We start from the raw sequence: 11959 nt of genomic DNA on the forward strand, positions 1-11959 counted from the left end.
CGACTGCACTTCTGCAGTCAATAGCAGACAGTGGGCTTGAACTTATACCTTTGTGCGGCAGAGCATGTGTTTAGAAACCATAAAGAGAAGAGCCCAAAGTTTAGAGCATATATTCACATACATTGCATTGGACATGTTTAGCGATTCTTGCACTGGGGTCACATCCCGAGAAGTTCGGATAAGTGGTAGAAAATGAATGAATGAATGAGAGCACTGGGGTCACATGTTTAAATCATGTTTCAGACAGAAAAGGGTGACAGTCTGGTGCCTCCTGGTCCCCTAAATCTGCTAAAGGCCTTTACAGATACTAGTACCAATGCACAGTTTTCTACAGGTATGTATACCAGGAGATTTGATCTCAACCCTTGTTTTTCTCCATCTATTGTTGTAGCCAGCATGTGCCATTTAATCAGATCACACAACTTTAGTGCGTTTACAAATGGTGTATAAGAAGTCTCCAACAAATCTTTCACATTGTGGCATAGCAGAGTAACACTGGATACATGGTGATGTGTCAGGTGAAACTTTTACAACTGTGGCTTCCTGTACTCCTGCTGCAACAAGATGCTTACTTTTATATTTTTAGAAGCCTCAGTGGCCATGTCTATTGTTTGATTTGTTCCCTGCTGTTAAAATACAAAAATTGAGTTATTCCCTGTGATTCTGTAAGTGCCTGCTGAAGATGTCCCAAGCCTAAGCAATGTGGCCATTGATCAGGTTTATCTCCACTGGAGCATAAATAACTCAGTATCTTGCCCTATAAAAATGTAGTATAAATAAGTTTGAGAATGTTGCAAAAAAGTAAGAAAACTTATAAAAGTATTATATAATTTATGCTCATATGCTCTGTTAAGATGTGTTTGAGTCTGTGCTTGTTACTAATGCAGCAAAAGAGTCAACTGCATCACTACATCTAAAGTATTTTGTAAGGCACACAAAACCCATAAAGCCAAGTATATTTTATCTACTGCTTATCTATTCAACAAATGATTTGATGTACACACTGCTTTACACTTTTGTAACCACCAGAAGTTGTAGAATACAATATATTACCAACAACATACAGTTTTTTGACATTAACAACCTTAATACACAGAAGCTTGATGTTTTAAAAAAGCATAATAGAAAGACTGCATAATGAAAGTGTTGGTGAAGAGATTGACAGAATTAATCGCTTCATTTTGGTTGAGTAGACATATGGGGTCAAATTTGCACAATGGAACTTCCAGCCTGAGCGGTGAATGCTGCCGTCTCTCTCCTTTAATTTTCATTTTTTCTGACTGCTACTGGAAATCTTCCGTTCACTTGTAGTTTCAGATGAAATGTGAGCCAAATTCACACTTTTAGCTCTACCACCCAGCGTCCCTGTACCACTCCAGTCTGAGGTTAAAAGGTAAACAGATTTTCGTCTCAATGCTACATGACACAAAATGTGGGGGGAAAAAATATAACAAATCATGTTCTTGAGCTTAAATACCAACCTGAGCAGCCACTGGGTTTAAATCTTCCACAGCATAAGTGAACTCTCCATTGCTTACGTACATTCTCTTTCATGAGACAGTGGAACAGAAATATAAAAAAGCCTGAAATAAAAACAAAGATGTCCGGTATTGCAGTGGCATTTTTGTGTTTACCTATTTGATTTTTTTGACATGAATTTGGCCAAAAAAAAGCAAAGATGTCAGTTTTATGATGTGTGAACTTGTCTACACTTTGGAAATTCAACACAAAGTCCTACATTTTTAGCATTTCATGAAGTACCTTTGCGTACATCATGTCACACCATAGTTTACTTCTGCTGCTTTCTTACTGTACCTTGAAGAGTATTAAGGAGTGAAAAGAGGTAGAGGAAAGGGACTCGCACCGGGCCCCAGGTGAAGAAAGCCAGCATCCATGTGAGACCCAACAGAAAGGTAAGACTGGCCATCACACGCATTTCATGTAGCATTCTGCTGCACCGACCTGCTTCTTTACTGAGCTGCATGCCTCGTATCTGCATCAGCACCACACCAAACACGCTGATGTTGCAGACCAGGATCAGCACCACAAATGCCACAACACTCACATAGAATGCTATGTCATTCTGTAACCAGCAGCTGCAAAACACAACACAGAGAGGTGTTCATAGAGACAACTATGAGTCAAGATAAAATGAGATATACCTTTATTTTTCCCACAATCGGGAAATTTCTCAAAGCCATGTATATAGCTTAAAACACACTTACAACGATGAGAATTCTTCAGCTGATGAGAGGGATTGAGTGGTACCGTAGCAGTTTTTATCCACAGCAAGAACTACACTGACAATAATCAGAGGTAAGCCTGGAAAGAATGATTCAGATATTAGCAGCACTCAGATATAATTGTTTTGTATCTAAACCATTTGTTATGCTTTTCAAAACTAGTGCCCCTAGTGCTTTTCAACCCTTTGACCCCTCTGGACCCCCAATACAGTAAAACTGCACATTATAGAGTGGGCTTTATTTGTGGCTAGCTCAAAGCACACCTGTGCAGTAATCATGCTGTCTAATCAGCATCTTGATATGCCACACCTGTGATGGATCATCTCGGCAAAGGAGAAGTGCTCACTAACAGATTTTGACAGATTTGTGAATAACATTTGCGAGAAATAGGCCTTTTGTGTACGTAGAAAAAGTCTTAGAACTTTGAGTTCAGCTCATGAAAAATGGGGTTGCGTTTATATTTTTGTTCAGTATATGATACCTTTTAAATACATTTTCATTTGATGAATTTGAAAAGAAAACATATATTCGCAAAACTCTCACCCCATCCAAGAGCACAAAATTTAAGGATGTAGGACGGAACATAGACATTAAAGACTTTCACAAAAGCCAGGTACATGTTGATCGCCTCAAGTCCCATCCAAGTAAACGTGGCCAGAAAGAAGTAGTGAAGAATGGCAGCCACTGCAATACACAGGCCATAGTTATTAAATGAAGCAAGCCAAGAGTTAATCAAAAAGAGCAGGTTGAGACCCAGCAAGGCTCCTGAGAGGTTGATAAGGATCTTAGATGGGTAATCTCGTCGCAGCTTTCTGTAGAACAAAAGCAAAGGACAGGTTTAATATTATGAGACAAGCAATCTTTTACATGATGCTAATAATTCATCACTGTTAATTCCTTACTCACTCAAAGGCCATATAAGTCAGCACAGTGATGCCAAGAAAGATGGAGGACAAGCCACAGCCCAGGTATGTGATAACTGTTAGAATCAAGTCATCTTTGGGGTTTATGGGTGTTTTGGATATATCCTGAAAGGTAAGAGAGAATAGAGAGGTGGGGTGTTGTGAAATTCAAATATTCATTTATTCAAAATATGCTATGTATAATAGAATATACACAAACTCTGCTTACCAGCAGCACTCCAAAATGTGTGAGGTGAAAACAGAGGCATGATGTATGAGTGGCATTGCTATATTTAACCTGGCATCCAGTATCATCCCAGCCACCATTTCCATCTGTCACACAAACAAACACATCATTATATAAACTGCAGGTTTCCACTAATCCCATGGATAGATTATAATTATAAATAAATTAATTATTAGAATTGAAACTTACAGTTCCTCTCTGAATTCCAATAGACACACTGGACTGTGTCCCGGTCCTAAAAACAAACGGTAGATTATTTTAAGAATACTGGAGAAATGTCACATGACAACTATAGGGAATGGTGAAGAATAAATTATTATCTTATTATCTTGCAATTAAAGCCTCCATATTGTTACAGACCTGTTTGGGCTGAAGATGAAGGAGAGTGATTATGACTGGTTGCTTCAGGTCACTCACACTGGCATTGGTTACACTGGCAGAAACCACATAGGAATTCAGCACCAGGTTACTCAGCTGGTCCTACAGATGGGATATTCAAGGGTGAATCCATGTATTTTATTGCTTTTAAAAAGTTTATATGCCACAAAGGTCATACCCACAAGGGTACATTCTATCTGTGTGACAGAATACACCTTATATGTTAAATATGTTGTTAAAGATGTACTGTACCAGTAACAAGCAATTGTATAGTTTAGCATTTTTTTAAGAATGCAATATAACACATTTCAAAAACCTACAAATGGTGGAGGTGAATTTTACCTGGAATAGGTTTTCAATACCATAGAAATGAAACTGAACACGACTTCTGTTGCTCTGGGGGAAAAAGTTCTCCAGGGCATGAGGTAAGGATATGGATGCCACAGTGCCACAGTCAGACTGCTCAGTAAAGTTCTGGTTAAAAAATATCTACAAAAGAGAAGAGACAAGATCTATTCCAGAAAACGCTGCTACTCAATACAAGCTTGGTTATTGTACATATTTTCTCTTATCTTTATGTTGCCTTTATGTTCAGTATAAAGTCACTTGTTCCATCTAGATGTTTCGGTAATAATTCAAGGGTTTATTAGAAGGTTTCACCTCAGGAGGAAGGCCTGTCTGAAATGAGGAAACTCCAAATGTGAGTCCTTGGAAAAGCTGTGGATCTAGATTGATGATCTGTAGTGCCAGTGAAGGAACTGTGGTGTTGTGAAGTTCTCCAGAGAAATCCAACCTAGATCCTACTTGGTCAGTGATCGAAATTATTCTGAACCACAGAAAAAACAGGAAATGTACAGTAACAGTCAGAAACAGCGTACAGGCTTTGCTTTTTTGGTGTAACTGTGACACTATCCACATCATCGATGCTTCATGATGTTAGCATGTCATCAGAAAGATGAGGACTTCTATCTCCGAACTTCTATATCTGAGACTACACTATCTCAGACTTTTTCAACTAGTTTAAAGTACAATTTAACTGCAAACGCACCATTGTAAGCTATTACATACAAAACACTAGTCGCTTTACTTACTCATTTGTAGCTTCGGAAAGAAAAGATGTGGAGAAAAAGAGGTCTGAAACCACATTTATAATGCTGTTTGCCAACTGAGTGGTCATGATACCAATGTATGTGACATCAGACAGTTTCTGCAACACAGTGTCCAGTTCAGAAGGACTCAAGTTTGTCTGGTTCTGCAATAAATTCTCAATCATGACCACAATGTCAGCCGAATTATCTGGGGGAGAGGAAATACAGAAGCAATTTCAGATCATATGTTGAGATAATATGTCGAGCTTAATAATTAAGGAAGGCTAGATAGAATGTTGTCCAGAAATATTGGCAAAAATGTACAATATACTCATACAATCGGTCAAAGTATCCTTGATTGTACCCTGGGGGAATTTTCTCGCAAAGCAGGGGACACCCTCGAGGGAGGTGCCAACCCATTGTAGAGCATAATTACACACATTTTAGACATGCCGATCAGCCTACAACACAAGTCTTTGGACTGGGGGAAATGCAAATGTGCTAACATCTAAGCCATACATCTAAGCCTTACATTTATATAACTACTAATAAAGTCTTTATAGTACTATATAATCACATAAATGTGTAAGACAACAGATTATAATTTATTGATTTATTTGTAGATTAATAAATCAAAAGTAAATAATTAGATCCAAGTATCCTGTATAAAGCATTTACTTTGTGTAACTGTGACACTTTCTAAGTCACCGATGTCTGTCACAACTTTCTCACACATGGACAAATCTGGTGGATCCCAAATCGCTGCATCAGTGCTGCCATCTAGTTTACTGTGGGATAAAAATATATAATATTTTACAATATTTAAAAAATATAAATGTATATATTATAAGTATTTGCACATATACACTCTGTGCGGTTATATATAAAATATATACAAATACTGCACAGTGAATCAACATTAATCATCAACAACAGAAAAAGATGATTTTACTGAATATTGCATTTTAAATGTACAAATGATTTTATATTACCGTACATGTTCTTTTCCATACAAATTATACACAGGGTCAGACAGGGAGGTCAGAGAACTACAATCAGGGTTTCTTCCATGTAGTGACAGCAACCCAAAAGCAAACATACCCAAAGCTAACACTGCCATCATCATATACTGAAGACAGGCTCCATAAAATAAATTAGCTGTACCTTAGTTATTAAATTTTCATTGTTATCTTGATCTATCCGGGGATTAAAATTTGAGTTGTATTTGAATTTACATGCGTTATCTTCAAAGTTAATTTCTGCTTTGAGGCATATTGCTTGTCATAAGCTTGTTAAAAAATAAAAAAATCAATTACTCCAGGAAGCATTAGGTTGTATACTGTACATAGAGTACCCTGTGATGCAAAATCTTACGTAAGCAGAATCAATTGAGAGGCTTTTAACATTGTGATAAAAGTCTTTGTGGAAAAAGTTAAATTGCTCTTAGAATTAACTGAGAAATTCTAATCATCTGCAAATCAGCAAATCTTCTGTTATGTAATATCCCGTAATATGAGCAGAAATAACTTGTTTTTATTTTACTTTTTGATTTAAAATTTTATATATTTCAAGTTAATAATAATATATATAAATAATAATATTTATGTAAAATAGAAAGAACATTTGATGATCAAACACAAGTGCTGGAGTAAGTGAATTAGCACAAAGCCGAAATCAATCAAGCAATGAATATAATGTTGTTGTTGTTGTTGTTGTTGTTGTAATTGTCATCTTTTGATCCACATACAGTATTTGGATTTGGCACAGATTTTATGCCAAATGTTCTTCCTTAACACAACCCTCCCATTTTATCTGGTCAGGAGACCAGCACTGAGAGTTAACCCCTCAGTGGCTGGATTGGTTCCCTGAATAGACCTTGGCGGCGATCTTGCCACTGGTCCGTTAACTTGGACTAAAGGACCAAGTATTTCTTTGAAGGCATGATAATGTTATGAAATATAATTTCTCAGTCACTTTTTGTATATATTTGAAAAATTATAGCGTCTTATTTATTTTTTGCCACCACAGTGGTTACTTTTTTTTTTTTTTATAACACCAGACAGGAGCAGTGCTCCTAATTTCATTGTATACAGAAAAATACAATGATAATAAAGGCTTTTCATTCGTTGCATTCTTACCAAAGTCTTACCGCAACTTCATTTCCCTTCTCACACCACATCTCATACTTGTCCTCAGCTGTTGTGGAGGGCCAAATATACTGTCCATAAACGGTTAGAGTTTTATCCTCTGGGCAAAATCCAGGCTCTGGAAAGAAGGATTTGAAAAAGTACATTTATAAAAGATGCTAATAATTAGCAAGTTTTAGAAAAAAAAAACACTTCTAAAAAAAGTATAATAAAGGTATTAAATGAATAAAGGTATTAAATGAGCACGTTTTGACTGGTTTCATATCTCAAAGCCTCAGAAACACTTCCCTTACAGAGCTGATGAAGGATATCTGTTTTAAAAAATGCTGTTTCTCTAGAATATTTCTATATTACACTTAACACTCACTGAACATACTGATCACTGCAGTCACTATAGGCCATGTGATAAATATTTATGGAAGTTCAGATTAGAAACTGAGGGCCGTGAAACAGGGCAGGGCCGTGTTTGATCTACAGGTCTTGTGTGTCTCACCTGTACTCTACAGGTACAGCGTATTTTCTTAGAGTGTTTATTTCTAATGTAGAGTGTGTGTTTGAGCCATGTAAGTCATACCTATGTTTAAGATGATGATCTCCTCACGTGAGACATTGATTGTGATGGAACTATTTGAAAATCCTTTCATTAAGAGGTCAAAAAGAATTTTTTTGGTTTCATTGACATCCACTGAAGGTGGGGCCTGGACATGGAAGGTGCAGCTATACCTATATACAACATGAACACCCATAAACCTTTCTGTTCGTTGTTAACAGTCAAATCCAGTGATCTACAACATAAAGCAGCTCAGTAGCTATAATATCGAATATGGTACCTGAAGTCTGGCAATGCTTTCTTCATTCTATAGTTTCTGTGACATCAATATCACCAAGGTAAGAGAGGAAGGAAGGAAAGAAGTCACACACACAAATGCAGCCAGAACATCATTACAGTCATTAAAGTTATTTAGGCAACCAAATTGAAAAAAAAAAAAAATCATTTATGCATCACTTACTTAGGAACACTGGTTAGCTTGAAATTTAAAACTTTCATTTTGAGGCCTCCTCCCAATGTTGGCTGAAGCTTAGGACAAAAAAAATGAATTTCATTTAGAAACAGCATCCATTGAATATGAAGGTGTGTGTGTGTGTTTGTGTGTGTGTGTGTGTGTGTGTGTGTGTGTGTGTGTGTGTGTGTGTGTGTGTGTGTGTGTGTGTGTGTGTGTGTGTGTGTGCGTGTGCGCGTGTGTGTGCGTGTGCGCGTGTGTGTGCGTGTGCGCGTGTGCGCGCGTGCGTGCGTGCGTGCGTGTGCGCGTGCGTGCGTGCGTGTGTGTGTGTGTGTGTGTGTGTGTGTGTGTGTGTGTGTGTGTGTGTGTGTGTGTTCACCCAGAGTAGAATGGTCTCAGCTGTGTCCCCCACAGAGCCGTTCATTGTAAGGTTCATATGAACTCTATAAAAAGTGTCTATAAATTCTGATAAAGGAAAAAATCAAGATTTTCCAGGTTAATAGTATTTTCCATTATTAATAGGAATAATAAAACACGAGACTCTTCATGACAGTTTAAACTGAGGTTCCCTTAATTAACGATCATTAACATACCATTAACTTTATTAATCATTGTATATTTATTGGTGTTTGTTAAATGTAAACTGAAGAGACTTGAATTAATTCATAATTCTTTCATTTCAGATGTTTGTTTAGTACATCAATTAAAAAAGACTTCAATCATCAGTGTTTATTACATTAAGGTGTATTAATACTGTCATGTCACTTCCAGTGTCACTCAGACAACAAAGATGCTCAGCCAGCTATGGAACTACAGACCTGGCAACCTGATTCATTGCTTGATTCATATCTATGCTCAGAGTACTACTGGTTCTTCAACTTCAACTCTACTACTTTTATTTTTAAATATAGCTAAAAAAAAATTTATAAAATCACAACAAACCAAAAAGCATAACATTACTGTGCAATGGAATTAAGGAACAAAATAAATGCATGTAAAATCAACAAAACAGTAGTGATGCACTGTGACAAATACATTAAGTACTGTGATATTTTTTAATAAACCTGTACAGGTTTCCTGATTCCTATAGATTCCTTATATTTTTAACACTGTAAATAATGTTATCTAATTATACTTAATCTAATTGTGCTAATTATTGTTATTGTTGTCGTGCAGTTAATGTTACACATCCTATGCACTTTATGTGCCTTTCTGCTTATTTGTACAGCTCAGGATCTTGCAATTAAAGAATTATATGTGGTATAGTTTGTTGTATGTGACAAATAAACACATAAACTTGAACTTAAAACATTATCAATCCAATTGGCGTGCCAAAGGAAATTTTCAGTATAATGATTTATATGCCATAAAGGTTTTATCAGCCATTTAATCTTTTATTCAGAATGTCTATACTAACACTAAGGTCATAATTGACCAGATCTGTCTCCTCCTAATGTCTATAATTATATAACCTTGTTCCCTAAGGTGCCATTTAACAATTTAACATCTGATCTTAATAACATCTGACTTAAATCTTAATATTCTTTCATACAGCAATTTTTTTCAGCACTTTTGCATGATTATTTGTGATATTGCTACAGCCTGTTGCTGTAGAGCTCTAGAATTTTTTAATAATGGCCGTTAAAACAGGATGAACAAGAATTGATCTTTCTTGAGAAACAGATACTTGTATTTACAGGCTTACCTTGTGGAAGGATGTTTACAGAGGCCAGATCAGTATGTATGCTGATGTGATCACTGTGCTTGTAGGTGGGTATTAACATTGTCCATAGCAGAGCCTGAGTCTCATCTACAGCAGCTGCAGGACTCACCGTCATATAAACCAGGGCTCTGAACCTTAACATTTAGTGGATGAAAAACAGACATGCGGAATGATCCAATAAGATAAGTTGAATTGATTCTGCTGTGTGAATGTATATTAACATATGTATTCAAATTTACCATTCTGTTTTAGGTAACAGATTTCTTCCACCCTGCACAAATGCACAAGGTTTTATTAACACAGTATATGCTTCCCAATCTCAAACTTTTACAATAGTATGTCATTATCTGTCCATTCATTTGACCTACCTTAATTTCAGTGTTCTTCTCTTCAATGAGTTGACTGTTTTTTTTATATCTTTGGCTTATTTTGAACAGAAAGGATTTCAGAGTCAGGTAGATATAAACAATAAATGCTTTTATTATAGAATTGTTAACAAAAGACAAACAAATAAATGAAAGATTAGATTCAGAATAAATGAAAAAAAAATATATCGGCAAATCCAAGTAAAATCTTCAGTAAAAACAGATCATGAAGATGCATAAAAAGTTTTAAGATATTATAGTAAACATGAAATTACCTCAGATGTGATATGAACACATAATTCAGTAAAATATTCGGAGGGAAAATGTCCTTAAGCTGAATTAGGGTAAAAGGAAAAGACAATCTGACATCATTTCATTTCATGACATCTGTTTAATATGTTGCAGGGTTTAATGTACCGCTATGTGATAAAAAAAAGAAAAAGAAAATGATGCTGATCTTTTGTTCTTACCCACTGCTCTGTGATTTCCGTGATCTCAATGATGTTTAGATTATAATTCATCTTTTGTGTAATGGATATCTCCATATTTATTCTATACTTTGGACATTCTGAAATGAGAGAAATAATTAGAACTTTACATTTATAAACAGATCCCAAACCTTTATAAATGTCAAATATTCACAAGCTGTATTCATTGTATTCACGATTAAGTGTAGTTTTGTAAAATCACAAACAGAAACGTCTGGTGTAAATAAGGTGTAAAGATTGTCTCACCACACTTCAGATTGTTGTCAATAATAGGTGGACAGCTTTGATACTCCCAGGTATTCATGCTCCAGGTTACGATGTTTCCACTAATACACTTCAAATCAATAAGCTGTTGGGGAGTCAATACAAATCCCCACATACGGAAAAGTGTCATTTCCCCAATTAAATTTTTTCCGGTCTCTAAATCCAGAACTCCACCAACAATTCTGTGAGATATCCCCAAAGTCAGAGTGCCATTCGGAGCCAAGCTACTGGGCATTGACTCATTTACCTTAGAATTAAAGTAAACTGTGCCATTAATAATCAACTGGAAATTGCGATTGATATTTGACCATGTGAGGCAAATCGTGTGCCAACTCTGAAGGGGCAGGTCATGTGCAATCACCCATTCATACCCAAAAAGCCAGGCTTTCAAATTGCCCCCCATTCCACCCAAGCCAAGCTCGATGTTCTGTCCTCCCGGTTTATTGTACACAAAAGCAGTCCATTCTGTAGTGGAGATCCATCGCTTCAGGTCAACACACACACTCAGTTCCACTAAAGACGGCATAGAAAAGGTTTTGCTCAGCTGCCAGTGACAAAACCCCACACCTAGAAAGTCCACTTTCTTACCCCAGAGGCTGGGATTGGCAGAAACTGAAAGATCAACAAAATTAGGGTATGGTTATGAAAAAAATGTGCGTAGAATCGGCTAATAAATATATGTCAATGGCACAGTAACAAAAATAAGCTAAATGTTTTTGAATATAGACATAAAAGATTTGGAAGATTGCATGTAGACTGTGTTACAATCACCTGTTTTGAGCAAATTTACCTGAACACAAGAGAAAGCTCCCAAAAATCCAAACACAAACAGTAAATGCCAGGCTTTTCTTAATTTGGCCCATGGTTGGAGTCTTATGAAACAGGATATTTCTTCCTAAACATGTTAAACAAAGAGATATGCACACTAACACATTTTGTAGTTCACAAGCTCTTCTTGATGTATTAGTTTATACATAATTATATAAAAATATTACTTACTAAGTTATGACATCTCTCTATGATATGGAAAATGTCAAAAATATAACAATATACCATCCTATGCAAGGCAGATATCCTTGTACACTGTAGTCAGGTCATGCCTTCCGATCTGTG

At 36.3% G+C, this 11959-nt stretch overlaps 1 protein-coding gene across 3 annotated transcripts; it reads right to left on the bottom strand.

Moving 5' to 3' along the window:
- Positions 1 to 944: 944 nt before the first annotated feature.
- On the bottom strand, positions 945 to 11959 carry adgrg4a (adhesion G protein-coupled receptor G4a). 3 transcript variants are annotated; one of them, XM_027136102.2, is made up of 26 exons: positions 11900 to 11959; positions 11637 to 11741; positions 10829 to 11458; positions 10565 to 10662; positions 10370 to 10428; positions 10098 to 10152; positions 9969 to 10000; positions 9712 to 9863; positions 8386 to 8471; positions 8016 to 8083; positions 7836 to 7871; positions 7580 to 7728; positions 6997 to 7123; positions 5537 to 5646; positions 4862 to 5066; positions 4431 to 4596; positions 4113 to 4259; positions 3753 to 3872; positions 3582 to 3627; positions 3375 to 3478; positions 3150 to 3271; positions 2787 to 3055; positions 2226 to 2322; positions 1816 to 2096; positions 1482 to 1583; positions 945 to 1380 (listed from the first exon to the last, which is right to left on the bottom strand). In XM_027136102.2, exons 2-26 carry the CDS (start codon positions 11707 to 11709, stop codon positions 1268 to 1270), a joined length of 3447 nt encoding a protein of 1148 aa, XP_026991903.1. In that variant the 5' UTR covers positions 11710 to 11741; positions 11900 to 11959; the 3' UTR covers positions 945 to 1267. The 3 variants fall into 3 exon arrangements, with proteins under 3 accessions (XP_026991903.1, XP_047658004.1, XP_026991902.1); XM_047802048.1 differs by having other exon boundaries at positions 1963 to 2096; positions 11846 to 11959; XM_027136101.2 differs by having other exon boundaries at positions 11846 to 11959.

Source organism: Tachysurus fulvidraco, chromosome 17 (genome assembly GCF_022655615.1).
Source record: "Tachysurus fulvidraco isolate hzauxx_2018 chromosome 17, HZAU_PFXX_2.0, whole genome shotgun sequence".
Lineage (NCBI taxonomy): Eukaryota > Metazoa > Chordata > Actinopteri > Siluriformes > Bagridae > Tachysurus > Tachysurus fulvidraco.